The sequence below is a fragment of the Moschus berezovskii genome, chromosome 12 (assembly GCF_049115385.1).
Source record: "Moschus berezovskii isolate FMDL1 chromosome 12, NW_MosBer_1.0, whole genome shotgun sequence".
Taxonomy (NCBI): Eukaryota; Metazoa; Chordata; class Mammalia; order Artiodactyla; family Moschidae; genus Moschus; species Moschus berezovskii.
In genome coordinates, this window is record NC_142471.1 from 82,402,715 (window position 1) to 82,428,975 (window position 26,261).

The following is a 26,261-nucleotide window of genomic DNA, read 5'->3' on the forward strand; positions in this document are numbered from 1 at the left end:
GGGTAAAATAATCATTGAGAAAATATCCAGCCCATAAAATTATTTGGAAGCTAGTTATGGGATGCCTGGATTTTTTTTTTTTTAACACCGGTCTCTTTTATCCTAAGGCAGCCTGGGATTCGAGAATGAGGTGGCAGGCGTGGGATACACACGCTTCCCACCTTGAATATATAAACAATCCGGTCTGTCCACTTTCTCCCAGTAGTTTCAGACGGTGATGAAAAATGGAAAGAGGCAGTTGCCCTGAATGTGTATCTAGTGGATTCAATAAGGCCATGCCCATGAGTCTCACAGAGCGCAGAAGCTGTGTATCCTGAGTAGGGATTTAAACATGAGCCAGAAGGACACATAGCCTGTGTCTAGGCTACGCTTTCCCTCTCCAGCTCCCCTGAATATATATACTTGACTAGAAAAATATGTAAGACACTGCACACCCTTGCCGGGTTCCTCTCAATCACTGGCCCAATTGGAGGGGCTGTGAGGTTCCCCTGGGCTGAAGGACACAAAGTGACCGGCCAGCCATGGTCTTGCCCACACCTCTCGGACAGCTTTGCTTGGCAGAGAAGCCCCCAGGTGGAGGTGGCCTGTGGAGACCTAACCAAGCAGAAGCTGGCCTTGATGCAGGAGCTCTGAGAAACAGGGGCCTCCACCCGATCCCCTCCAGAGACATCTGCTCCCCACCTGTCTCACAAGCCCACAGCAGCCCTGCCCTTGGACAGGTGCCTGGGCATGAACCAGGGCCCAATGTCCCTGCCCCAGCTGTCCAGTCCTCGTTCTACTCCCAAGCAAGGTCCAGAGAAAAGGGCAGAGGCTGGAGCGCAGAGGCTCCGGAAGGCTGATGGCACTTCAGGCCACCCCGGGCCATCCTCCTCATGGTATGTCTGTCCTGAGGTCCCCATGGCACATCCACAGAAGGATGGAAAGTCCCATAACCCTCTGCACATGATACTCTTTCCCAAAAGAGCACAAGCAATAGAAAAGCAGGCAGGAGGCAATGAGCTTACCTTGCTGGAAAACATCTGCCAGAAGGAAGGAAAAACAGGAGGAAAAAGGGAGAGAGAAAGGAGAAAAAAATTAGTAATTATGTTGCAAATGACAGTGATGAGCATCACAGCTAACATACACTGACTGTACTAAACACCCTTAGTACAATATTCCCTCTACTCAGAGGCAGTGGTTAAAAGTTTGAGCTCTGGAAGGGAACTGCGTGGGTTTAAATCCTGGCTTGATGCTTACTAACCCTGTGGCTTACAGATTCCTAAATCACAAATACATTTGCATTGGAAAGATTAAACAAATTGTGTCCTGTGTTTTAAAGTCTTAGATTGGTGTCCAGGACAAGGTAAACAGAAGTTTCCAGTTGCTATTCATGTTAATATTATTATTTTCACTAAAACCCTGTGAGGCAAGTTACAATATTATCCTTACATTATAGATAGAGAAATTGAGCTTCTGGATGGTTGAGAAACTGATCCAAGACCACAGAGGAATAACCAATGAGTTCAGGAGTGAACCCAAATCTGTCTGATTCCACAAACCGTGTTCTTGCCGACTACTAAGCTGCCGGGCTGGTTTATAAACAACAGAAATGACAGCGGCACACAACAGGGTAAACAGAGGAAAGACCTGTGAAGCTACTAAAGTTCCACATTTAAATCATAATAAGCACAAAATCTGTATGAATTCTCCACACATAATTCACAACTAATAACACCAGGTCTTCATATTAAATCTGAAGTCAAAATCTGTGACAAGTTGAAAAAAAAAACTAATTCATCGTTTTCAGCAAATATTTGAGAGGCTACTATATGCCAAGCACTAGGTCTGGCATCTGAAAACACACATATTAGCAAAAGGCATAAATTAGCAAGCACTGGCTACCGCCCGCCAACAGTAACCACTAGGCATACTTCTGGGCTCTGTGCTCATTTGCTTCAGTTATGGTCAGCTCTTTGTGACCACAGCCCACCAGGCTCCTCTCGCCGTGAGATTTTCCAGGCAAGAATATTAGAGTGGGTTGCCATGGCCTCCTCCTCCAGGGGATCTTCCCGACCCAGGGATTGAACACTCATCTCCTTCATTGCAGGCAGGTTCTTTACCTGTTGAGCCAACAGACTTTATATAAATGGATTCAGTTCAGTTCAGTTCAGTCGCTCAGTCGTGTCCGACTCTCCGCGACCCCATGAATCACAGCACGCCAGGCCTCCCTGTCCATCACCAACTCCCACAGTTCACTCAAACTCATGTCCACAGAGTCGGTGATGCCATCCAGCCATCTCATTCTCTGTCGTCCCCTTCTCCTCCCGCCCCCAACCCCTCCCAGCATCAGAGTCTTTTCCAGTGAGTTAGCTCATCGCATGAGGTGGCCAAAGTATTGCAGTTTCAGCTTTAGCATCAGTCCTTCCAATGAACACCCAGGATTGATCTCCTTTAGAATGGATAAATGGATTAATCCAGTACAAATTTGTTCTGTCTGCCTTCTTTACTCTACAGTGATTATGGGAGTCATCCATGCTATGGCATGTAGTAAGTCATTCATTCTCACTGCTAGGTAGTATTCTACTGGGTGATTTCATCATAATTTATTTCTCCATCCTAATGTGGATGGGTATTTGGATTGTTTCTGAAGACAATTGTTGGGAAGTTACAAACTGTGATGTTTTGTCCATACCTTTTGGTGAACATGAATGCATAGGTCAGGTACATTTTTCAAGATTTTTTTTTTTCCTTGATGTGGACAATTTTTAAAGTCTTAACTGAATCTGTTACAGTATTGCTTCTGTTTATGCTTTGGGTTTTTGGTCAGGAGGCATGTGGGATCTAAGTTTCCTGACCAGGGATCGAACCTTTACCCCTCGCACTGGAAGGTGAAGTCTTAACACTGGACTGCCAGGGAAGTCCCTGCAATGTACTTTTTGATATCAGGCTCACCCTGCTTCTACAGACTCCCAATCACCCCCAAAATATTCCTGTCTGGTCCTACTTTCTCATCCAGTAATTTAAAGATGGAGGATAGCATTGGCAAGAATACAGACACCACCATGCAGATAGAAGCCAGTTCCTACCCTGATCATGGGGTTGTGCCATGTTCAGTCATGTCCAACTCTTTGTGACCCAAGGGACTGTAACCTGCCAGGCCCCTCTGTCCATGGAGATTCTCCAGGCAAGAACAATGAAGTGGGTTGTCATGCCCTCCTCCAGAGCACCTTCCCAACCCAGGGATCAAACCAGAGTCTCCCGCACTGCAGGTAGATTCTTTACCATTTGAGCCAACACGGGGTTGTAAATATGTACAAAACTTCTACAAGATAGTTTGACAGTATGTACGGAAAAGTTAAATATATATCCTTAACCTAACAACACCACTGCTAGGAATTTCATCTAATGAAATACCTAAAGGTCCTCAAATACCTAAAGTCTACAAAGATGTTCATTACAGCATCATGTATAAAGGACATGCAACAGAGATTGTCTTTCTGCCTGTCAAGAAACCTGTATGCAGGTCAGGAAGCAATAGTTAGAACTGGACATGGAACAACAGACTGGTTCCAAATAGGAAAAGGAGTACGTCAAGGCTGTATATTGTCACCCTGCTTATTTAACTTATATGCAGAGTACATCATGAGGAACGCTGGGCTGGAAGAAGCACAAGCTGGAATCAAGATTGCCGGGAGAAATATCAATAACCTCGGATAAGCAGATGACACCACCCTTATGGAAGAAAGGGAAGAGGAACTCAAAAGCCTCTTGATGAAAGTGAAAGAGGAGAGTGAAAAAGTTGGCTTAAAGCTCAACATTCAGAAAACTAAGATCATGGCATCTGGTCCCATCACTTCATGGGAAATAGAAGGGGAAACAGTGGAAACAGTGTCAGACTTAATTTTTCTGGGCTCCAAAATTACTGCAGATGATGAGTGCAGCCATGAAATTAAAAGATGCTTACTCCTTGGAAGGAAAGTTATGACCAACCTAGATAAAAAGCAGAGACATTACTTTGCCAACCAAGGTCCGTCTAGTCAAGGCTATGGTTTTTCCAGTGGTCATGTATGGATGCGAGAGTTGGACTGTGAAGAAAGCTGATCGCCGAAGAATTGATGCTTTTGAACTGTGGTGCTCGAGAAGACTCTTGAGAGTCCCTTGGACTGCAAGGAGATCCAACCAGTCCATCCTAAAGGAGATCAGTCCTGGGTGTTCATTGGAAGGACTGATGGTAAAGCTGAAACTCCAATACTTTGGCCACCTCATGCGAAGAGTTGACTCACTGGAAAAGACTCTGATGCTGGGAGGGATTGGGGGCAGGAGGAGAAGGGGACGACAGAGAATGAGATGGCTGGATGGCATCACCGACTCAATGGACGAGTTTGAGTGAACTCTGGGAGTTGGTGATGGACAGGGAGGCCTGGCGTGCTGTGATTCATGGGGTCGCAAAGAGTCGGACACGACTGAGCGACTGAACTGAACTGAACTGAGAGAACCAAATCAAAAACAATACGTCCATTCAATGGATTATGGTTCAGCCATTTAAAATGTGGAAGACTTTTAATATTTTTGAGCAAAGAAATCGGACAGCAACATGGAACATGCTCCTGAGCCCGTGTATGTGCATGGATGGGTGTGTGTGTCTAGAGACCTGTGATAATGGTCACAGAAATGTTAACCTTCAGATAATCTGGGATTATTTTAAATATTATATAAGAATTTCTGTATTATTTTAAATTTAACAATGAACATGCCCTACATTTGCAATCTGAATTTAAAATTTACCTACATCGTAAAAATTAAACGAGAATGATATCATCAACATCTATATTTGCTGTCAGTCTTCAGCTAAAACATCAGCTCCCACAAGGTCACAAAGAGCCAAGGGGCCACAAATGGTGTGGATAACCATGTACTTAATGAGTTAAACAGACTGCAAGGAGAGAAAACCAGCAAGAACAGTTTTCATTCCAGGTTCCTCTGCCCATGGAAATCTCCAGGCAAGAATACTGGAATGGACTGCCCGACCCTTCTCCAGGGGTTCTTCTTGACCCAAGGATCAAACCTGGGTCTCCTGCATTGGAGGTAGATTCTTTGACATCTGAGCCACCAAGGAAGCCCCCATTGGGGCACATGTGCCCTCATAAGGGGTGTCACTCACATGCAATACACATGCTCCTCAGGGCACACCTAGGCCAGTGGCTATAGGACAGATGAGACTAACATAGGCTTACAACTCCCAGGGAGTTGGCTAAATCACCACCCCTTCTCTCACACTCAGGAAAGCCAACTGGAATGTAAATGGGCCAGACTGGTGCCATTACAGGAAAACTTAAACCTTGCTTTAATTTATATATGCCATACATTACTCTCTAACCTCAGTAATTCATCACTGGCCCAAGTTCCGACATAGCAGTGTATACAAAGCTACTCAGCCCCCACGCCCTGACGATCCAGAGACAGTGAGAAGGACCTTGTGCAGCTCCCTAAATTACCACAGTCACGTGCATTGCTGCCTGCAATGCACAGTCTGAACCACCCACCCTCTGACCAGCCTGCACACCTGGAGAAGCCTTCCTCCTCCCCCTTCAAATGTCACAGCCACTGTGAAGTTTCTCAGAGCCTATCCCTGCAGAGAAGGAAGTCGCTCTTTCCGCCTCTGTGCTCCCAGAGTAACTTGTGCATGTTGCAATTAGAGCTCATACTATAATTAGTTATTTATGAAGACCATGAGAGCAAGAGCTATGCGTCTTGATGGACTTTGAGGATCCTAACTGCCTGGTGTGGTGTGTTCCCACACAGGAAGGAAGGGCAGGGCGCTGGTCTCTCTCAACACTCGTCTGCTACAACCCCCTTGTTTTACAGATGAAGAAACTGAGTCCCAGGGAAGGAAGAGATCTCTCCCAAGATCGCACATGGTGTCCGTGAAAGGCTTAGCCAGGATGACATGAGATTCATTTAACCTTAATGAAGCACAAAAGCATCCCTATTAGTAGCAAAGTACAAATTAGAGATTTATCATTCTCCTTTAATGAATACAGACAAAAATTTCCAACATTGAAAACATCAATGAAATGAGATTAGCCTTTCAAATACGGATCCAGCCTCGACATCCGTCCAGAAACTTCAGCCTCCTCTCCATGGCTTTCAGCACTGATCTGAGTTACTGGAAAGTATCAGTGGGCAGGGAGGAAGGAAATTCAGGCAGAGATTCAGGAATCAGAGACCTTATTCGTTCCAAACCTACTGTATATTTCATGGTTTAACAAACAAACCTACACAGAGTACTATTCCTATCTTCGACCCCAGAATATTCTCCTGATTTTCATATAAGCTACTTCAGATTCTTTTTAAATCCATTTTTCAGCTTCATTTACATTTTTCACCTTTTTATTCAAATGTAAATTTTAATAAACACTAGTATAAATATTACAACAATTTTGCACATGAGTTATCTTGTAACTTACACTCTAAATTTATGTCTTTTGTACTCTATGACATAAATCATTCCATTCTTAGCATTACTTAGCTCTTTGCTCTGAATAATAACTGCTTGGGTACCCTCTTTAAAATTTCACTTTTCCAGATGGAAGCAGCCATCCAGGCTCATGTTCAAATGATTCATGGACAGAAGAATGGAAAATAAGTGAGAAGAAGGTAGATTCTGTGCCATTTTACACCTGCCAAAACTGCAGACCTCAGAGGACATCAGCCATAGAAATACCTTTTGTCATCTTCTATTCTGGTGCATGTGTCCGCCACCCCCAGCCCACAAGGACCAGTCACTTACAGGAATTAAATGTCCTCAAACTTTGAGGGCAATCATCTCCGTCCAGTCTAACCAACCACTAAGAATTATTTGGGAGTCAATCACTTACAACCTTTGAACCAAGCTGACCTGGAGAGATTTTAACACTCATGCCATGGTGTTGGGGAGGTTAAGTCCAATGATTTACACAAACATTTCCTCATCCCCCATCCTCTGCAGCAGAGAATGACTGAGAATAAGACTTGGTGCCATCTTCTCTGCTCCGCCAGGAACTGGAAATCAGCTGGAGTTGGGAGTTTCCAGTGCCCAGCCTAGCCACAGTCAGGTTGAACTCAAAGGACACCAGGGACACTTGTGCAGAGGAAATGAACTCCTTCAGACAAAGCTCTGCCTAGCCACAGTCAGGTTGAACTCAAAGGACACCAGGGACACTTGTGCAGAGGAAATGAACTCCTTCAGACAAAGCTCTGCTCATACTCACTTCCCAAGGGAAAAAACCTCAACCCCAATCATTCACATCAACAAAGAAAAGCCTGTTCTCCGACCCCACCCCCACCAGAGCCATTCTGGTCCTATAGACAGATGAAAGGGCATCTATAAATTGGCGATTCAGACATAGGAAGAAGCAAGTAAGAAAGAATGAACTCAGATTTGCCTTTCTTGGCCTCAATGTCCACTTTCTTCTGTTAGGAATGAGCATCAAGGATATTTGCCCACCTCCCCCATAGCTACTGAAAGATTCACACCCCAGAGATCTTTAATGCACTGAGTCCTCCAGAGACAGGAGCCATAAAAAGACCAGATTATTTATTATTATTAATAAGTTATGGCAATTAGGCTGGGTGCTTCCTAAACGTTGCTGATTAAAAACTTGCTTGAGTGCTACTCATCCACATGGCTCGTGTTTACCTCTATTAAAAATGATTTAACCACACTCTGGGTGAACCCTTCTCTGGTGCCTGGGTTAATAATTAGCAGTGCACAGAGCCACGCGGGTTAAGTGAGTTGGATCTCCTTTATTTATCTATTGCTTTGTTTTATGAGGAGAACTAGATGGCAGTCTTATCGCCCATTCAGTCTGCTAGGAATAATTTACTATTTCAATCCATAGCTCAGCTCATAACTATGGTTAGAGAAACCCTCACTATCATTACAGTATCACATCTAGCCCACATCCCACTGCATTAAAGATATGCCAAATAGTGAAAGTGTGCCTGATTTCTGCAAGATGGGGGAAGTAGTTACTAGCCCTCAAACAATGTGATCATACTACTCTCTCAATTTTGCTTTCTTTTCTAGGTTAAATTATGTATGAGGGCAGTTTAGTTTCTTGAAAATGCCTGTACTTAACTCCCATTTAGGAAGTCTCACCTGGGGAGAAAGCTGTCTTGTGAGTCCTCCTGTGGTTTGAACTATAGAAAGAAAATTCTCTTTCAAGTACCATTTTCTTTCAAATGCCATTACAGTAAAGCCCCATAAACGCTACTGGGACCTAACTAACCCGGGGACAAAAGAAGGGATGTAGGGAGCAGCTGGAATGACCACCGCTTCCTTGGATGGGGTCAAGTTCACCATTAACCAAAGTCAATTTCAAGATCAGCAGAGCTGCCCCCTCACAAAGTTTCAAAAACCAGCAAGCTCTAAGCACAGATATTGAAGAGTTTCTAGAATTCAGTCTGTGTACTTCTGCAAATCTCTGTAAACGAACTGAAATTATTTATTTTCAAGGTTGACAAGTGGGGCTCACCAAAGCCTCCTCAGCACTCCAGAATAGTTCAGCTTCAAACTGAAGTCTAGGTCCAAAAATGGCAGGTGATCTTCCCAGAGAGAGCAGGGTTAATACCTTCTCTCCCAAATACAGTCCAGTGCCAGGTCTCCACATGATTGTGGCCACTTGAACCCATGACCTAAAATTGGGGCCCAGCCCCTCACCAGGTGGAAACTCAAGGTGAAGCTTCTTGTAGCCTATGTTCTGTAAAATCAGCTGATAGAGATAAGCTTTTATCCTATCGTAGGAGTATCATGAGGGTCAAGTCAGATCATTTAATCAGCATGTAGCTCATAGACTTCAAAGTCACATAATACCAGGTTCAAATACTTGCTAGTCTGCCATCCTAGCCATCTTGGGCAACTATTCAACCTCTTTGAGTCTCAGTTTCTATATGTAAAAAATGAAAATAACAAAATTTCTTTCAAACTTCAGAAGGACAACCCAGATCATATATGTAAAGCACTTTTAGCACATGGAGCTTGCTTACGGTAGACATTCAGTAACTGAATTTAATGTATATAATGCTATATATACATTAAATGTATGTATATAACTTATATAAGTTATTATATAACATAAAATTATAACATATAACATAATTATAACATATAATATAAATATGCATATATTATAATAATGCTAAAACTTATAGCATTATTAGCCAACAAACATTTATTGATTGCCTACTGTTTGAAAAAATCATCATTTGTGACTTGTATGTGGGGAATGTGCTTAGGTACACAGTCATGTCTGACTCCCTGCGATCCTATGGACTGGAGCCCACCAGGCTCCTCTGTCCACGGGATTCTCTAGGCAAGAATACTAGAATGGGTAGCCATTCCTGTCTCCAGGGTATCTTATTTGAAAGTAATCATCAGTTGTGACTTGTACGGGACTGTAAAATATCATGAGGAAAATCCATTAAAATTAAATGGTCGTGTGAATTCCTTCTTGTCATCACGTAGCTATGTGCCATTAAGAAACTCTAAGGCAATTATTAAATGTTATTTTATGAATGAATTATTTTTCATGTTTAAGATCAGAGATCCATTGCCATCCTATCTCCAAACACCAGCTTTACGGGGTTGTAATGAGCACCAGAATTCCAGAAATCCAGAGCCTGGCCTTTATTTCTGGCACCACTCACCCCTCTGGCATTGCCTGTGCCATTATGTCTCAAGGCCACCAGGGAAGGGGCTCACCCCCCCCGTCCTAGGGTGTGATGAGTGGAGGCTCAGGATTTAAAAAAGGTAAGACTGCACGTGGCAGCTGAACTGAGAACCACTCTGCTCCGGACAGTGGGGTTCAATGAAGAATTTGCCTGGAAAGGGTTCTGCTGCTCATCAAATAAATTAGTAAAAGTTTGAACACAACAAACCTCTTAAGTGGAACCCCTTCCTGTCCGAGTGCAGGTCTGTGCTCTCTTGGAGTCTAGCCAGAGCCCCTGCCTGGCCTCGATGGCACCACATGGGGGCTGTGATTAGTTTTCTGTGTCTCCAAAGCCAGACAGCACAGACAGCTCAGGCAGCCACGTGGACACAGAACTCATCTCCCGGCCCCTCCTGCTTCCCCAGGGGTGCCCAGGCAGCTTCCCGCTGCCCGGAGCCCGGTGAGTCTTGGTCGTTAAGGACCAACTGCAAGGCCTCACTCCCCACCTCCTGCCCTCTGTGCCAAATACTAACTTGCTCTTTAACTTGTATAGTCTTTATCATCACTCCTTTTTCTTCTCTGTCCCATTTTGGATGCGGCCCAGGGAAAGTTCTATTGTTTTCCTTGCTCCTGGCTCCCCTCACCTTTTACCATGTTAGAAATGAAGACCCCCTCCTCCGCCTTTCACCGTTGTTGAGTAAGAAAAAAATTGCAAAAGTCCCAAAGTCTCTTCCTGCTCCATTTCCTCTAGAATGTGCAACCAGCATCAATCTGAGGCTCTGTACTTGTGACCCATCAGCTGACACTGAGTTGGGGAGACAGTGCACGGGCTATGAGCTAGTTAAGTCCCCAACATTTTTATGACACTCTATCCTGAGTATATCTCATTCCTACCGCAGAAGGATAAAGCTCTTAACTACTGAAAGAACATAAAAAAATAGATTTAAGAATAATACGTTTTATGATTGCATTCTGTATACTGTGAAAGTTATGTTCAAATCTGCTAGTACTTTATGGAGCTGATAAAGTAGAACAGTATGGCTTCCCAGCTAACAGGGTATTTTATATCCATTTAAAATGTTTTCTCTTAAATTGAATTACTTTTTGAGTAATTATAATAAGACTAATCTGGGCCTAATGAATTCATGTACAAATACTTTAGACTGCATTATTAAAACCTCTGTGATATGAAACTATATTAAACTCCATCCCTCTAGCAACCAGGGCTTTGCTTTGAAAAGCACAGCATATATGACTTTCTCTGAATTCTTTTAAATCAGCTAGCTGGGAAATCATAAGAAACCACATTAATAGCTCAAACCAAGGAAGACGCTGACAAACAATATTGTTCTAACTTCTCTAAATTTATTTCAGCATTAATTAGGAGTCACAGAAAATATTTTTATTAAGCACCGACATGTATAAAGGGCTGAAGAATTGGTTCATCTTGCAAAAGAAATCAATTATAGCTATGATTAACAATGCCATAAAACCACTATGGGTAAAGAAAAACAAAACTAAAAGTGAGCGTGTGGTCCAAACTCAATAATCTAAATATCAGGATTCCAGTTCACACTATGGGCCAAGCCAGTTGCCTTCTCTGGGGTTCTGTTCCTCCATCTGCAAAGTGACTTGTATTAGATGATCTCTAACGTCCCTTGGAAAAGGAAATGGCAACCCACTCCAGTGTTCTTGCCTGGAGAATCCCAGGGACAGGGGAGCCTGGTGGGCTCCCGTCTATGGGGTCACACAGAGTCGGACACGACTGAAGTGACTTAGCAGCAGCAGTAGCAACGTCCCTTAAGGTTCTTAAACATGATGGTTTTAAGTTTAAAATTACACACATTATATCAAATGGGCTTTATGGCATATAGCTTATTTGTCATCTCATTCACACTAAACTACATTCACAGAAAAAATTTCATTCCCTACAATTCACATACATCCACAAACATATCCATAATATGGTTGGTGATTTCAAATATATTCCAAGATATTATCTTGATGGTAAAGTATTTTTCCCATTACAGATAAATTATAAGCCATCTGAAACTTTTAAGGGTTATGCTTCCTTGAATCACTTTTTATACATTTCCACCCCCATCCAACATATACTTCCCTAAAGATGCTTTTATTTCCATTTCAAAGCCAACTGATTAGTTTTATCATATGTGAATTCCTCAGGCAGGTCTGTGAGATCTGGGTTTTAATTTGATTGGTTACCCAATCTCCTAAATCCAAACGAGATATTTACAAATGTCTAGCAGAATAATCTAGACAATCTTTCTTTGCCAGGTGATCATTACCAGGATGGACTTTTAAGTAAATGTAAGACAATGGCCATCATCATTATTCTGATGACTTGGCACAAATTACTGTCATAAGAGCTCCCGGGAGCCAGAAACAATTAAAGTCTGAGTTCAGAGAAGCTGCCCCAGCATCAAGCATTGTTGATGAGAATGATTTTGGAGTAAATGTTTCAGCAAATTGGCTCAAGTCTTCAAGGAGGAGGTTTGGCCAGGTGATGTTCACTAGTCTGATATCCAGTTTCAGGAGATACAGGTTCTGTCCTGGCTCTTCCATAAATCTCTGAATAAATGGGGCGAGTCATCCAAGCTTTCTAGGTTCCAAAGAAGGTTTGACTAGAGAGTCTCCGCAATTCTTTCCTACTCTAAAGTTCTATAGTGAACACAATCAGGTTCTTTCAGTAGGACCCTCTGTGATACACTCAAACCCCACCTGTATGTCTCCTGAGTGCACAGATACACACTTGCAATTCTCTCACACTTGTAATTCTCTCTCTCTCCCTCTCACTAAGCTGAAAGCACTATGATTCCAGGGATGTTTTGTCCACTGATGTGTCCAAATCCAGGGAAGAATATCAGCACATAGCTGGCCCTTTTTGGCATGCTGCAGATTATGGGGTCGCAAAGGGACGGACACAACTTGGCAACTGAACAATAACAATAACTAAAGTGTTTTCAAAGCTTCTCATGTATCAGGCACTATTTTAAGTGTATGACAGACTTGGCTTTAATCCTATCAATCAACATAAGAGGTAATTATAACTATAAGCAGATCAGGAAACAGAGACTCAGAGAAGGTAATAATTAAAGTTGTCAAAAGTCACAGGGAAGAAGTGATCTGGGATTCAACCCAAGCAGTCTGGTCTCAGAGACTAACTCTTAACCACTATGTTACACTGTCTCAATGATAGCCCAGCTGATAGATGTATGGACAGATGATTGAGCAAACGTGCCACATTCTTGGGGCTTCCCAAGTGGCCCTAGTGGTAAAGAACCCACCTGCCAATTCAGGAAACCTAAGAGACACAGGTTCGATCCCTGGGTTGGGAAGCTGCCCTGGAAGAGACCATGGCAACCCACTCTAGTATCCTTGCCTGGAGAATTCCATGGACAGAGGAGCCTGGCAGGCTACAGTCCATAGGGTCGCACAGAGTGGGACACCATTAAAGCAACTTAGCACGCATTCTTTCCAGGCCTCCCACCCCCAAAGAGTTACTTTGAGCCATGCCCATAATATTTTTAATACCATAATCCCTGTATGTCTAGAGTCCTAACCTTTATTATCTGGAAATTTGGGGTCCGATTGCAGAAACCACCTAGATGCGCCTTTACCTTTTTAAAATTTTACAAATTCTCTTAAAAAAAAAAAAAAGCAACTATCTCAGTAGGTTTATGGCAACAGCTAAGGCAAGGTAGGGCATGGGGAAAGGATGCAGAGCTGAATGAAAAGAGGAGAATTCCAAGAAGAGGACTGGGAAAAGAAGAAAACACAAGGACACATGGCTGAGTTACAAAGATGTGTGCAGCTGCCCCTGATCCAGCTGTCATCTTACTAGGATTTGTGGAAAGGAGGGTGACAGGCGGTGAGAGGTGGTGGGAGGCAAAGAATGGAGGCAACTGGTAAGTCAGTGCAGGTAATACGCATGCGGGCTCTGGAGTCAAAGTGTGCTTGCGTTTTGATCCAGGCTCTGCCGCTGGCAAAGTGAGAAGCCCTCTCTCCGTCTCAGCATCGCCACCTGATACGGTGGGAGTGACAGAGGCTGCTGTCAGGCTTAAAGGATGTTAAGCTCCTGAAGACTCAACACAGGGCCTGACACACAGAAGGCACTTACTGGAAGCAGGTAACCTGGACAGAGACTTGGGAGAAATTTGAGTTTCAGGGTATCATTAAGATCAACAAAGTTCTTTGACACCCCAGCCACTATGCCTATATTGGGACGAATAAAATGTACTTGCATGGATTCTACAACCAAACAATCAGACTCCAGTAAAATATCACGGAGTCTACTCCCCCAGGTCCACCACCTTCCAGCATGGAAAATGCTGCTTAGGGGCAAACATGTCTAGCAGAGGAGCACTCAGTCTCTCCTAGTCACAGGTGTGCTCTGGAAGAAGCAGGATCAATGAGAAACGTTAAACCCTAGAAGTATTACCCCACACTTTACATCACATAAGTGCTAGTATTTTTCATGGGTAGCTCGGAGCAAGTAATCAAAGGTGAATTCTAGATGCATCATGAATCGGTCAGAGCACAAGTCTTTCTTGTGGAAGGCAGTACATGTTTTAAAAGTCACCTGCTCACAGGCTTGGGAGCGAACGCAACTCTTGTCCCTCCACCATCCACGTCAGTCACGGCTGGGCGTGGCAGGACCTCACACTGTGCTAGGCTCTTCTACCGTGAAGCCAGGCAGATCAGAGGGGCAGGAGAAGAGCGCTGAGGACACCTTACAAACAACCTCTTTAGCTGTAAATGACCATCCTTGTGAAGAAGAGCAGCAGGCAGTAAATGTGCTTACCACAGATGGTATCCCACTGAGCAGCTTTGAAAAGGTGCTCATTTAAACCCATATGATATTATTCACCCAGTCACAAAGTCAGGGAATATAAATGTCATTTTCATGAAGGATTTCAGTGGCTGGCTTGCCCTGAAAAAAGGGATTCCAGCATCTCACAGAGCTTAGGAAATTTATACATGTATATAAATACTGTAACATATATTGCATATGTAATATACATACTGTATATAATATGCATATATAACACAATAGGGCTTTCTAGGTGGCTCAGTGGTAAAGAAACTGCCTGTAAATGCAGGAGACATAAGAGATATTGGTTCGATCCCTGGGTCTGGAAGATGTTCTAAAGTAGGAAATGACAACCCACTCTAGGATTCTTGCCTGAGAGATCTCATGGACAGAGGAGCCAGCAGGCTACCATGGGGTCGTAGAGAGCTGGACAGAACTGAGCACTGAGCACAAGCATGATAACATAATAAAAATATATACATATACAATATAATAAATGTGATATATACAGAAATATAATATAATACACAATATATAAAAATTATATAATAGAATAAAACATCACATTATTACTCTTCATGTCCAGAGAGCTAGATTCTAGTTCTAGCTCTGTCCCTAACTGGTTATGGTTAGTACCTTAGCCTCTCTTGGGCTCCACCTCTGTTTCCTCATCCATAATTGAGAATAGACTCTGCTTTAACTATTCCTTTGAGGAAAATATAAGACAGTAGATGTGATCACATTCAGGAAAAAAAAAACAAAACTTAAAATTCTTGATAGTTTTTTAGTGTCCACCAGAACTAACACACTATAATGAGCACTTAATGGACCCCAAAGAAGCTAAAATCCAGACCTTACAGTCAAAGAGCTTATAATGATGAGGCAAGTGAGATACACTCAAGGAAACAGTGCTAAATTCTACACGGGGAGGAAAACAGCACGGTGAGGACGAGAGGTGCTTCGAGGCTGGGACTCGGAGCAGTCTTCACGGACCGGGTACAATCTAAGCCAGGTCCTAAAGGGCAGTCCTAACCAAATCCAGCACTTACGAAGCCCTCAGTTCTAAGGCCTTTTCTTAAACATTCCACATAATGCTCCCCAAAACTCGAAGAAGTAACTATAATTCTTATTCCCATTTAACCAATCAGGTTAATCTGTCAAAGATCCCACAGGCAAGCTGACTGTAGGGCCCTTCCTCACCACCGCACCTCTTGGGACTCAAAACATGAAAACGAGAGAAAGGGGAACAGCACGACAAGTGAGTCAGAAAACATTTCAATATTTACCAGCTGGAAGACTCAATATTATTAAGATACTAATGCTCCCCAAATTGAGCTACATATGGAACACGATCCTAATAGCAATTCCACCAGACTTCTGGTGGGAAATGATAAGCCAGTTGTAAAATTTATAGGAAATATAAGAATCTAGAGTAATCAAAATAATCCCAAAAAAGAGTAAAGTCAGAGGACTGACACTGCTTGACCTCAAAACATATAATAAAGCTATAATAATCAAGACAGAGTGTTGCTAATATTTGGATAGACAAATAGATCAATGGAGCAAAATAGTTAAGCCCAGAAACAGACCAGCAGCTTTACAATCATGTGATTTCTGACAAAGGAGCCAATGCAATCCAGTGAGGAAAGGCAAGTCTCTTCAACAACTGGTACCTGAACACTCATATAGAGGATAACAAATTTAGACCCTTACTTCGCTCCATACACAAAAAAATTCATGATAAGTCATAGATCTTCAGGTAAATGCTAAAACTGCAACATTTCTAGGAAAAAAAACAGCAAAATACTCCAGTGACTTAGGAGTGGGTAAATTCATCTACAACTCACTAACAGAAAGACAAACGACCAGTCGCTCAAATGGGCAAAATATTTGAACAGACGGTTCGCAAAGGAAGATATACAAATGACCGATCAGTTCAGTTCAGTTGCTCAGTCATGTCCGACTCTTTGCTACCCCATCAACCGCAGCACGCCAGGCCTCCCTGTCCATCACCAACTCTTACCCAAACCCATATCCATCGAGTCGGTGATGCCATCCAACCATCTCATCCTCTGTAATCCCCCTCTCCTCCTGCCCTCAATCTTTCCTAGCATCAGGGTCTTTTCAAATGAGTCAGTTCTTCACATCGGGTGGCCAAACTATTCAAGTTTCAGCTTCAACATCAGTCCTTACAATGAACACACAGGACTGATCTCCTTTAGGATGGACTGGTTGGATCTCCTTGCAGTCCAATGACCAATAAGCACACAAAAATTGTCCAACATCATTAGTCATAAAGAAAATGAAAATTAAAACCACAATAACATATCACTATACACTTACCAGGATGGCTAAAGTTAAAGAGATTCACAAAACCATATGTCAATGAGGATAAATAACAGCTAAAACTCTCATTCATTGTTAGGAGGGACGTAAAACTGCACTACTTTGGGAATAGGTCTAACAATTTCTTATAAAATTAAAAATACACCTACACCATGATCCTGCAGTTCTGCTTCTAGGTACTTACTTAAGACAAATGAAAACAAATTCCTCAAAAACAACTTGTATGTAAATCTTCATAATAGTCAGAAACAGTCCAGGTATCCATCAACAGAAGAATGGATAAATAACCATAAGTACAACATATTCATCAAATAGAACACTACTCAACAATATAAAGGAACATAAATAGTAATAATACACAACATGAATGAATCTCATTAATACTAGGCTGAGTGGAAGAGGCCTTACACAGAAAGAGTATATACTGTACAGTTTCATTAATATGAAATTCTAGAAAAGGAAAATTAACCTATGGTGGAAAAAAATGGCAATACTCCCCAGACTGATCTACAGATCCAACACAATCCCATCAAAATTCCATTATTTCTTTGCAGACATTGATGAGTCGATCCTAAAATTCAAATGGAATTGTAAGGGATCTTGAACAGCCAAAAAATCTTGAAAGAGAAGAACAAAATTGGAAGACTGTATTTCCTGACTTCAAAACTTACTACAAAGGTACAGTGATCTGTGGCATGGTTATATATTTTAGACACAGAGATCTATGAAATAGAATTAAGAATCCATAAAAAGAACCCTCACATTTATGATCAACTGAATTCGGATAAGACAATTCAATGGGGGAAAATAATATTTTCAACTAATAGTGCTGGAACAACTTGCTATCTACATGCAAAATAATTAAATTATTTAATTTACACGACTGAGTGACTGAACTGAACTGAATTTAATTAATAAATAAACTAATTTCATACCATATACAAAAATAAACTCAAAATGGTTCAAACAGGTAAAACTGTAAAACTCTTAAAAGGAAACACAGGTATAAATCTTTTGACTTTGGATTAGGCCATAGTTTCTTAAATATGGCATCAAAAGCACAAACAATAACAACAACAAACAACTTCAAAATTAAAAACGTCAGTGTCTCAAAGGGCAACATCAAGAAAGTGAAAAGACAACCCACAGAATTATAGAAAATAATTGCAAATCACATACCTGATAAGACATTTGTACCTAAACTACATATAAAGATGTATTACAACTCAAAAATAAAGGACAAATAACTCAATTAAAAAATGGGCAAAGAATCCGAAGAGACAATTCTCCAAAGAAGATATATAAATGGCCAATAAGCACATGGGAAGATGTTCCACATCACTAGGCACCAGGTAGATGCAAATCAAAACCACAGTGAGATACCATATCACACCAGCAGGGTAACTAGAATGGCTGTAATCAAAAACATAACTGTTGGCAAAGATCTGGGGAGACTGGAACACCGCTGGTGGGAATGCAAAATGGTATACCCAATGGAAAATCTGGCAGGCCCTCAGATCGTTAATATAGAGTTTATCATATGATCTAGCTATTCCACTCTAGCTGTTTACCCCCAAGAAGAACCACATACATCCACCGGTACATGAACACTCACAACAGTATTATTCATAATAGCCAAAAACTGAAAACACTCTAAATGGCCATCAACTGGTAAATATTTACATAAAATGTGGTATATCCATACAATGAGATATTATTTGGCCATGAAAAGAAATGAAGTACTAATACATGCTATAGTGTAGATGAATCTTGAAAACAGCATGCTAAGTATGGTTTCATTTGTATGAAAAGTCCAGAACAGGTAAATCTAGAGACAGAAAATAAATAGTAATCTAGGGTAGGCAGCAGGAGAGGATGAAGCGGGTGACAGTTAAGGGTGCAGGGCTTCTTTCGGGATGATGAAAACATTTTAAAATTGACTGACTGACGGATGGACAACTCTGCAAATATACTAAAACCCACTATATTGCACACTTTGAGTGAGTTATATGGTGTGTGAATTATATCTCAATAGATTGAGAAAAAAAGAGTGAATCTTGGGTTGTTGGCTACACTTCTAATGACTGGCAATGTCACTACTTCTCTGGGCCGCAGTGGGGGCAAGCCAATCTCATAACTGCATACAGCACTCCATGCTATGGAAACATCTAAAGAATCATGCTTAGGTACTGAGCACCATGCTGGGCAGTGAGAAAGCTGTGCATAAATGAAAAACAATATCCTCTCTTCTCAAGGGATCACCCCCGAGTGCTTCAGTGTAACCTAGCCGCAGCTGGCTACCGAGCACTCAAACGTGGTGAGTCTGAATTGAAAGCGTAAAACAGACACCGAATTTCAAGGACCGAGCAAAAAAAGGAAAATAGCTCATCAATAATTGTTTGTACTGAATAACATGCTGAAATGATATTTTGGACAGACTGGGTGAGAGTAAATGTTAAAATTAATTTCACCTGTGCTTTTTAATTTTTTGAATGTGACACTCAGATGTAATTTAAAATTACATCTATAGCTCATATTCTATTTCTACGGCGCAGTGCTGGTTTAGGTTTTTAAATATAAATAAAGCACTGAAACTTTCTTGACCCCCAGTGTTTTGGAAGATTATCTTATACAGACTTCTAAATGGTAATTAACTCTGAAGTCCACTCAGCGGTTATAAAATGCCCACTGCTCTACAATTACGGAGGCACAAAAGGTCTCTTGTTTGCTGCCCTCTGCCAATTGGTCCCTTGGACTAGAGATGAAGATGCTCGGCTTGGCCTTTTAAATATTGGCGTGCCCGAGTCTTCACAAAGCACAAATGTTTCCCAAATAAGGCAGGCCCAGAAAACTTCATCTGAACTCTTTAAGACTCACGATCAAAAGGGTTGCCTTTTGAAAATGATTAAAGATCACACTGAAATGACAGGCGCCTATTCACAGAAAGAAAATTTCTGCTGAAAGAAATTCCATCTACAAGGGGTTTTGCATGTCATCTGAGAGGGTTCCCTTCAGCCCTCACTTGTGAACCCTGAGTCGTTTAGAGAGATTTTCGCTTCTCCTTCTTTGACTTCCTTTTTGATCCACATGTCCAGGGTAATAAGAACTGGGCCTATGGGGCAGAGGCAAGCTCTACACTTCGACCTTGTTGAAACTTTATAAGAAATACAGAGGTATGTCTGTGCCCCTGGAGAGGACACAGAAATGGACCTCAGATGTGGCAGGCTATGGAGATGAAGTGTAATCACAAAGTAGCTGAGACCCCTACAACACATCTTGTTGTTTCTTCTTTACTCAGCAAATGCCCAAAGAAATGTGCCAACTGACCTTTTTATTCCTTGGCTCTCTGGAGTTAAGAGAGAAGGTTTGGGGACTTCCCTGGTGGTCTAGTGGTTAAGAATCTACCTTGCAACGCAGGAGTTGTGAGTTCGATCGTTGGCCGGGGAACTAAGATCCCACATGCCACTGGGGAACTAAATCCATGTGCTGCAACCAGAGAGCCCACACCCCACAACTGTTGAGCCTGTGAACCACAGTGAGTTTCCCGCGTGCCATAACTAAGACCCAAGGCAGCCAAATAAATAAACAAGTATTTTTTAAAAAGAGAGAGAGAGAAGGTTTGGAGGTGAAGCAAGGTATCCAGAGTCGCAGTCCTGGTAAGTGGCACAGCCACGCTTCCAACTTGGGACGGCTGAAGTCCAAAGCTAACAACCTTCTTCCGCACTGAACTATACTGTCATCCTTTCATTCCACAAACACCACTCCGGGGTGTGTGCAGTGCGAACAGAAGGTTCAGGTGACATGTTTTGAAAAGATAATACGCACTAGAATCCTGCCTCCTCAAGTGAGATGATCTTCAATTCCGATACCCACTTCTGTTCAATAGGTCCAGTAAACTGAAATGGAAGGCAAGTTTCATTGGCTTAATTACCTCCATTCTGGGCATAATGGAAGCAGAGACAAAATCTCTCAGGATCCTTCATCTCCTCTGGGCGTGCAGTGGGTAGAAGTAGGGAACACAGGGATTCATTCAGTGTCCTGTCATAAAAGACCCACTTCTTCCACACGCTCACAAGTGGAGGGCACACTGTGTACCACACTTGTTCTGCCACCCAAGGCAGGCCGTGCACCGTGCTCAGTGCTGGACATACAGAGATGCATAAAGGGCCTATGTTTGGGGCAAAGTGGGCTGTAAAGAACAGAGCTCATTTCTGGAGCTGGTTTGTGGCTTGAGACGTGGTCTCAAATTATAGCAGTCGTTACCAAATGTACCTGATTTTGTGTTTCCAAAGAAACCGCTGTAACGTGGCTATTTCTAGACGGCCTGTTTCAGGGCTCGGGTAATCAAAGCTCTCATTAACCATTCTCCTCCCACCACTTCCATTTTCTCCCAGGCCTGGGAGACAGTAGCAATTGCCTGCCTTAGAAAAACCCTGGGTGGTGTGATTTGGAAAAGTAAAGAAATTATGATGGAAATGACACTGTAGACCATCGTAAGTCTGAAACCCTCTGTTCAAAGATATCTCAATTATCTCCTGCTAGCGACTCCTAGGAAGACAGATGGCTTCAAAGGACAGCCAGGGCCAACACCCTGTCCTTTATCTCTGGGTATGCTGGGCAGAATAATGGCCCCTCAAAGATGTCCATGTTCTAATCCCAGGAATCTGTGTCTATTTTACCTTAATTGGCAAAAAGGACTTTTCAGATCTGATTAAATGAAGGGTCTTAAAATGGGGAGGTTATCTCAGTTTATCTGGGTGAAAACAATATAATCACATGAATCTCTAAAAGCAGAGAGCCTTTCTCTAGAGAGATGCTCAGACAAAAAGGGCCGGAGAGATGCTAAGATGCTGATTTTGATTATGGAGGAAGAGAGCTATGAGCCAAGGAATGCAAGTGTCCTCAAGAAGTTGGAAAAGGCAAGGAAATAGATTCTCCCTTAGCATATGCAGAAAGAACACAGTCTTATTAACAAGTTGACATTAGCCTAGTAAGACCCAAAATAGACTTCCGACCTATAGAATTGCAAGATAACAACTTTGCATTGGTTAAATCACTGAGTTTGGAATAATCTGTCAGGGCAGCAAAAGAAAATCAACACTCTGGTTACACCCAACCAAACAGTGGGATATCAGGCAATGAGGACAAGTGACCAAGGCAGTGACTGCACAGTCAAAACAACCGGCTTAACCAACTCGTCAATTCTGTCCCAAAGAAAGCTCAAGCATGTCTATGGAATGACCCCAAACAACTCCCATCAAAGATGAGACTCAAAGTGTAAACTGCATCAAAGCGCTGGGCCGCAGAGAAGGAGCCAACACTTTGGGTTTATTCTGCATGTTCTTGTCGGCCCTACAGAACTGTCACGTCATTATTCATCTAGGACCTGCTCAGCATCATAGTATCAGACAGACCTCTTCTTGTGCGAAAGGAGATTAGAGAAAGCAAAAGTAGTATTCCCAGAGTCTTGCTCCTAAGACTTTGATCCTCACCAGCCTCCTTAAGTGTAGCCTGATTTGTTCATTGCAGATACTTGGAGAGACAAACGGAGATGAGGAGGTTGCTCCTCTCCTGGCTTAAACCATAAACCTATGATGCTTCTATACAGAAAGTTAGTTGTGGGACTGCCCTTCCCCCCAACACACACATGTTTGAAGGAAATACGTTAGCCCAACTAACTGTTGGGGCTTAGTTCATGATGGAGGGACTGGTGGGCACTTCTCCCTCTTCCTTTTCTCCTTAAGGAAGAGATGATGGTTTATCTTAACCAGTTATCACTGATAAAAATAATTGTGTTGGAGCTTCTTTGAGCCACTTTGTACTTGACTACATCATCCAACCAAGGAAGTAGTCATCCACCTATTTGACAACTTTCTGGAGGTCTCAGTGTTTAACCTCATCAACCCAAAGAGCGAATCACTGAATAGCAAATAGGGGAACTGAGAACATACAACCTTGTCAAAAGTATGGTTCCTAACCAAAGGGATTCCTGATCCATTAGGATGATTCTCAGCACCACTGCCTGAGTGCCTACCCTACTCAAAGTACTGCATATGTGTTTTCTGATTTAATCCCAATAGCATTCCTAAAAGACGAGTTCATTATCCCCAGATGAGGCAACTGAGACTGATAACATGTTCAAGGTCACAGTGCAATTAAATAAAGGAGCTTGAATTCAGAATCAGATCTCTCTCAAGCCAGCATCCAGGTTCTTCTCACTACGTTGGATGGCCTTACAGATGGAAAATACTTGTTCCCCAGAAATTTCTTTAAAAGTGCTACAGTGTGTATATATATATATACACACACATCTGAGATATATATATATATATATATGAGGTTTTCAGTTGAAATCTATCTTCTCTAACTAGTATAGGGAAGGGTTCTTGGTGACATAAACAAGACTGGTTTCAACTCTAGAAATATTTATTGAGGAACTACTCAACAGAAGCCATGCATATAAACAGGTCAGAGCCCCATATTCTACTAAAGAAATCAGGCCTGCACACACACATGTGCACACATACACACAATTATAAGACAGAAAATAAGAATTGTATCAAGGCTGTCAGCTAGCAAGGTGCTAAATAAGCAGCAGCCACTGAAATTAAGGGGCTTCCTAGGTGGCTCAGTGGTAAAGAATCCACTTGCCAACGCAGGAGATGCACGAGACACAGGTTCAACCCCTCGGTTAGGAAGATCCCTTGGAGAAGGAAATGGTAACCCACTTTAGTATTCTTGCCTGTAAAATCTCATGGACAGAGGAGCCCTGCGGACTAGTGTTCAAGGGGGTCACAAAAATCAGACACGATTGAGCGACCGAGCATGCACTGAAATTAACTGAGTATGCTTCAGAGAGAAGATACACTCTAAAAGCAGAAGCAGAAAGAGAACATGGGGATGTGGAAACACAGAGCGTCTTGGGATGAATGGAGCATCTCAGTGTTCTTAGGGCAGAAGAAAACAGAGAGGAAGTTAGAAAGGTAAGAGGGGGCTAGATTTCAGGTTGGGGAAGGCATTGAATATGATGTTAAGGGAAGTTTGGACATTATTTTCTATTATAAAAATATTGTTTTATATATATATATAATTCATTCCAAGGGGAACCAGGAAGACTTCTGAACAGGGAAGTGAACTGTTTTCAGCTGTGCTTTAAGAGATTTCCAGAGAGAGGGATGGAGACTGGCAATGGCAGATGGGTCCCGGTACAGTATGGCTCTCCTGAGTCTGTGAGGTCTGCCCAAGAGCCTAGATTTCTAGTACCAGATTGTTCACAACTCTCTGACATGAGTCAAGTTATGAAAACTTCCTAAACCTCAGCCCTCCCATACCTAAACTGATGAAGTTGAACTAAGTAATTGCCAAAAATCCATCTAGCTCTAAACTGCTATGATACAAAGTTACAAATCTGTACATGCCACAGCAAATGTGCCTTTGCATAATGAAAAGCATGGAGATAACTAGTCCTAAAATCACTTGGATCTCATTGAAGAGTCAAAAGACACAATTTATGTAAAGTATTTTTTCTAATGTTAAGTATATGTTAAGTAAATCCAGGTTAAAGTTTCTTATTTTGAAGGCTGCTTTGATTAAATAATGTCTTCCTTTCCCAGCCTTAAAAAGTAGTATTCCCTTTTCCCTTTCCAAATCAAGACCTTTGTCTTAACTAAAAACAGCTGCCAAGTTTTTCCCAACTCACCTGCTTAGTGAAGAAAAATAATCTGTTGGAATATACCCATAAATTTAAATTCTAACTACAATATAAAAGCTAATGCTCTGTGGCAGGCATTACTTCACATTTCCACAGCACCTAAATCAAGACCTGGGCACACAAGCTTATTTAAAATGAAGTCAGCCAAGATATGAATCAACTGCACTTCCATCTGCAAAGAGGACCATTTCAGAGGGATTTTTTTTTCAAAATATGGCTATGTGAATGATGATGTTATTACTGGTATGGAGAGGATGGCCAAAGAGAAGAGAGAGGGGAAGCAAACCTCTCTCTTCCTCAATGGTTCACCTTCTCTTCTTTTCAACAAATATCTGATGACTCAAAGGTCAAGAGTTTCAGATAAGAGGCCTGCCTCTTTATGTCAAACTATCCAAAACTGCTGTTGAACTCTGGAAACTGTTAGAATAGATAGGTTAAAGATCAAACATATTCCACACTATTCAGAAATACCGTGAGCAAAAACACCAGAAAATTCATCCTCCCAGGGAATATACATTGCAGAGTGTAATTTGGCCACCCTCCAGGATCTTGTCTTACAAAGCTATTGGATGATTTAAAGAGATGAGTATTTTAGTGCCGTGACTTCATTTATTGTAAATATCAAGGCATTGTGTTTAAAATTTCATATCTCAAAAAAAGTTCTTGGAGTTTTTCTTGAAACCTTTTAAGATAGTTAAATGATTCCTAATTAAAAAAAAAAACTAATCCTGGTGTTTAATGATGATAAAGAACTTGTCTATTTTTGTAACAAATCACCAGAACAAAAAGCTATTATGGAGTAATTAAACACCACATTCAGCATAGATACGGAGAAAGGAAGAATTGCAAATTACTTTTTACAGCTTGTTCTGAAGTTTTCTGAAGTGGAACACATTTTAATCATTAAACTCCTCAAAGGTGTTTAAAAAAAAGTAATCAGGAAGGTTATGGGACCATCTCCAATTCCGGGGCCCCAAAGGCTCAGATGATCCAAGGATCTACAACTAAGGGCTGTCATCAGTGTGAAGCGCCATCCTGATCTCAATAAGTCACTTCAGAGAGACCTCCTGGAAAGCCCACTTCTCAGGTATTTTCCTGCTTAGGAGATCTCTGACCTTTCAATAAATGCAGCTTGCTTGTTCAGGTCAAAGAACAAGTTAAGTTCAGGCCTAAACCAGAATTCTAAGACACTCCCTTCTGTTCTGTCTTGTGATAATTCAAAAAGTATACTTACATTGAATTGAGTGAGTCAGATTTCTGAGTGCACCTGGCAGTGTGTGAGCATATTAAATTATAAGGATTCCCTGTCTTAGGGAGTTCCCAGGATTAATCCCCAGTATCTCAGAGCAATCCAGTTAATGGTTTCCCTGCACAGATGCCCTGGGTGCATACTGCTGCAACCTGGCCTGGCCCAGCTAGGATGCTGAGTCTCCCTGGTTTAAGGACCCAGGACTCACTCTCCTCTCTGGTGACCCTCTCCCACAGAGCCCTGCTAGACCTAGGGCTCCACGGTGGCACAGCCTGCCTGCTCCCGTGCTCACCTGGCTCCCCGCTCCTTCCCACCCATAGCCACAACCCATGAAACACTCCCAGTCTAACAGCATCTTTCTCCTGTCCAGTCCAAATGGCTTCCTCTTTGAAAACTGAACAATCTAAATACTTTGCCTGGCTTCTTTTAACAAACACACTTTTTCATTTTTTCCCC

At 42.0% G+C, this 26,261-nt stretch overlaps 1 protein-coding gene across 2 annotated transcripts in view; it reads right to left on the reverse strand.

Annotated features, from left to right (window-relative positions):
- The window catches only part of GFRA1 (GDNF family receptor alpha 1), a 239,666-nt gene that overhangs the window by 173,277 nt on the left and 40,128 nt on the right, over window positions 1-26,261 (reverse strand). Inside the window, exon 5 of one of the 2 annotated variants that reach the window (XM_055424573.2) lies at window positions 1,005-1,019. The exons of the other annotated variant lie outside the window; for it this stretch is intronic. Within the exon in view, the coding sequence (XP_055280548.1) occupies window positions 1,005-1,019 (15 nt within the window). The remainder of the gene's footprint in view (window positions 1-1,004; window positions 1,020-26,261) is intronic. 2 annotated transcript variants of the gene reach the window in all.